This window comes from Chenopodium quinoa, unplaced genomic scaffold (genome assembly GCF_001683475.1).
Source record: "Chenopodium quinoa cultivar QQ74 unplaced genomic scaffold, ASM168347v1, whole genome shotgun sequence".
In the NCBI taxonomy this organism is placed as follows: domain Eukaryota; kingdom Viridiplantae; phylum Streptophyta; class Magnoliopsida; order Caryophyllales; family Amaranthaceae; genus Chenopodium; species Chenopodium quinoa.
This window is the reverse complement of record NW_018745105.1, coordinates 2,876,129-2,879,777: the sequence shown is the minus strand read 5'-3', so window position 1 is coordinate 2,879,777 and position 3,649 is coordinate 2,876,129. Positions and strand designations below refer to the sequence as shown.

The 3,649-nt window shown below is 30.9% G+C and overlaps 1 protein-coding gene across 1 annotated transcript; it reads right to left on the bottom strand.

The window, feature by feature from the left end:
* Nucleotides 1-270: 270 nt before the first annotated feature.
* LOC110710004 (peroxidase 24-like) lies at nucleotides 271-3,172 on the bottom strand. Its single transcript, XM_021888267.1, has 4 exons — nucleotides 2,868-3,172; nucleotides 2,137-2,328; nucleotides 1,491-1,656; nucleotides 271-890 (listed from the first exon to the last, which is right to left on the bottom strand). Exons 1-4 carry the CDS (start codon nucleotides 3,105-3,107, stop codon nucleotides 487-489), a joined length of 1,002 nt encoding a protein of 333 aa, XP_021743959.1. The 5' UTR covers nucleotides 3,108-3,172; the 3' UTR covers nucleotides 271-486.
* Nucleotides 3,173-3,649: the final 477 nt, after the last annotated feature.

Below are 3,649 nucleotides of genomic sequence, written 5' to 3'. Positions count from 1 at the left end.
GTAGCGTAGTAGCAAGAAATTTTTTATAAATTGCAACACAAGTCCAAACCCTTAATAAATTCTGAACTCTGTTGCCGAACAACTTTATAAATGTTTGTCTTTTATAATATGTAATTGAAATTAGGAAAAATTATTGTTATTTGAAGATGTCCATGTAAAAATATGCATATAAAGCCAAAGAATAAAAATTTGAGGAGTAATACTTATCAATCACCTCTTATATCATATTTAGTTGCAAGTGAATATATATAGTTGGGAACTTGAGAATTTGGGATAGCCCTTGTTGAATCTTATGAAATTATATAATTGAAACATATTTCCTTATTATTGACAATCATTAGAATTTTTGGGCATACAACAAATTTGAAGACCCTTATTACTTGTCATAAAAATAATAAACAAGGAATGAAACATACATTCTTTGAAATGTCCATTCCCTTATTGAGCATGCATAGAAATCACTAAGCAATATTTTTTCATAATTACTTAGTTAGCCACACTACATTGTTTCCTAATCTGCCCTTTACCTCCGGTAAGCACATCAATGGTTCCCATCTTTTCCATAGACCTAGCAAACTCATCAAGGAAGCTTTCAGGACTAAGAAGTTCATCCACAATTTTTTCAGCTTTTTTATCGGTGAGGAGGGCAGCATCGGACATGAATAGACCCTTATGTTCTTTTAGGATTTGGAAGAAGTGGTTGTCGAAGGAGAGCGAGCTTTTAGGGTCGAGTTCAACCGTGGTTGTAGAATCACTTGGACCTTTGCATTGAGTCTTTAAGAAACTAGCATAAGTTGGGTCTAGTGAAGGATCTTGGTCTCCTTTTCCGGTGAAGTTGAATAGCCTATGGTTGAAAAAGTTGCAGTGACCAACTCCAATTGTATGTGCACCTTTTATCCCACGAAAACATACAAGTTTTTAAACACACAATGGAAAACATAAAAGTTGATATTGTGAAAGTATTTTATGAGATGAATCCAACAAGATCCCACTTGACTATATTTTGCTTAACGTATAAATCATATTATATGGTCAAACAAGAGTGATGAATAGTGCAAAAAGTCCATTGTTGCAATATTAATAGAACGGAGGAAGTAGTACTTTTAATTGTTATCTGAAACTTTAGATTTTTTTTTTTTATATTATTTCATTAATGATACCCTAAAGTTGCAGATAACAATTAATGAAGGTAATATTTTTTTTGTTTTTTGTTTTGAAAAAGAGGCAGTGTTGTTTTTTATTTATTATAAGTTGAAATGGAATAAATATATGCTTATTCATAATATCCCTTTTATCTATATTTCTCTAAAGAGTAATAAAAATTCTTCATCTTATGTCAACAATCAATGTCTAAATAGAAAGAACAACATTAAGAGACAGAGAGAGTATTATAACATTTTTAATCAGTCAAATATACGATGTTGTATTATTTACATTATGAAAGGTATAGAGAAAGAATAAAAAATTATGTAGAGTTTTGACGTACGTACCTGATAAAACCACAAGATCACGAACAGAAAGGCCTTTTTTGGCAAAATTCTTTTTGAGAACAGGGAGGTTAGAGAAGGAAGAAGGGAGATTAGATTCAGCCTCCGAAGCCAAAGATATAGTTCCATCTCTTCTGCCTGTGAGTACATCCCACAAGGGCCTCCCGTACTAGAAAATCATACGTATAGAAAACAAAAGTACGATGAACAATTAGTTACAATGCTTAAATTAAACAAAAAATTGAAATATAAAACATTAGTAATGGTGGGAATAATAGATTAAACCAAAAACAGTATAATATTATGTTGTTTTATATGGACCATTCAAGTCAATGCAAAAATGACCTACTACCTCCGTTAAATGTTTTGTGCAACTTTGGGGTATTATTTGTGAGATATAAAATATTTCAAAGTTGCACGTAACTTTTAAAGAAAGAAATGGGCGTAGATCAATAGTATTACGTCTTGATGTTTCATTAATTAACTTCTTATACGTATTAATCACTAATCGTAGTTAGAGTTGTTATATCATTTTTCTTTGTATACAAGTTACGATCGATTATTCTGCCTACATATTGTGACTTGTGACAAAGATATGTAGAACGTAACAGAGCATAATAATTCATTTATGGTTGATATTGAAACTTACTTGGAGAGAAACAGCGTCCCTAGTAGCGAGAGCCAAGATATCAGCACAAGAAACAATTCCGGGGCACTCTTTCTCGACCGCTGCTTTAATATCATCAATAACTTCGAACCCTGCTAAGTTTTTATTGCCTGATGACTCTTTCTCTGACTTAGTATTTGCGACGGAGTTCAATAGTACTGAACCTTCACACCCCTGATGTATATTTGTTTTTTCAGCCAAAAAAAATCTATCATCTCATATGAAATTCCTAGTAGTGTACTAATATTTATGTTTTTGTGTGTGCTTTTGTTGAGGTACCAAAAAGGAGGCAACGTTAAAATTTGTGATTTCACATATTAATTGATTATGGATTTAGTTGACTCATGCATACGAAACACGTACGTATGAAATGGGCTATAACATGCAAACATTTTCATTAGTAACATGTATATGTATCGTCTTTTGTTTCAAAAGCACAATAGCTTAATCATCGAATTTGTCAACACCCAACTAAGTTTGATCATCTATAAGAATAAACACAATATTATTATTTACATTCTTAAAAGTTCATATACTGTATTGGTTAAAAAAAATCCAAGTTAGTTAATAATGTCAAAGTCAAACTATTGCAAAATCAATGAAACAATAATGGAATATATCTTGTTTATTTTTTTTAAATAATCATGGTTATCATTCTTATTAACGTAATAAAATTATATATTAGGACAATATTGATGGTAAAAGACGCATACCCTAACGAAACAATCGTGGAAATGCAATCGCAAGAGCTTTGCAGGTAAATTTGGGTTAGTAGAGACATGACTCTCCGTAACCCTTTGCACAATCTCTTCAACACCAGGACAATCATCTTCATAAAAGTTTTCCATTAGGCCACCCTTTTTCTTGTCACCTTTATCCTTACCTGCATTCGAAATCACAAAATTGCTACAAATTGCTATAATAAGCAACAACAACAAAACCTTGTTAGCCATTTTTGTATATTCAAGTAGTTTAATTGTATTTTTATTATTATGGTCTTAATAATAAACTACCTTGAATTTATTTAAGTTGCATGGTTCCATACTACCATTTGCCAACTTATATAGTACTCAGATGCATGGAATCTTTCTCAATTGAAAGTTACTATATTATATAAAAGATGATTAGCTAGCTTTCTTCAATGTGAAATATATTTTAATTTTAATACACGCATCCACCAATAGCTTTATCACTTTACAATTTACACTTACACGTAAAATTAAGCAACATCGATGCTGAATGTTGGTTTGACTTTCATATTAATTAATTAAAATTTTGTGCTTATTAAACTTAAATTAATTCATTCCTTAGATAGTTAACTAGTTAAGATCTTAGTATTTTATATCTATTATTTCGGATGTTTTAATACCTTTTTTGAGTAAGAACTAATTATTGTTCTCTAGGTTTAGCTTAGCTTTCTCTAGTGATTATAAGAGACACTTTAGTAGGAAGTGGGCAACTAGGCAAGTGGCCTAGAATTCTAATTAAATCTGAC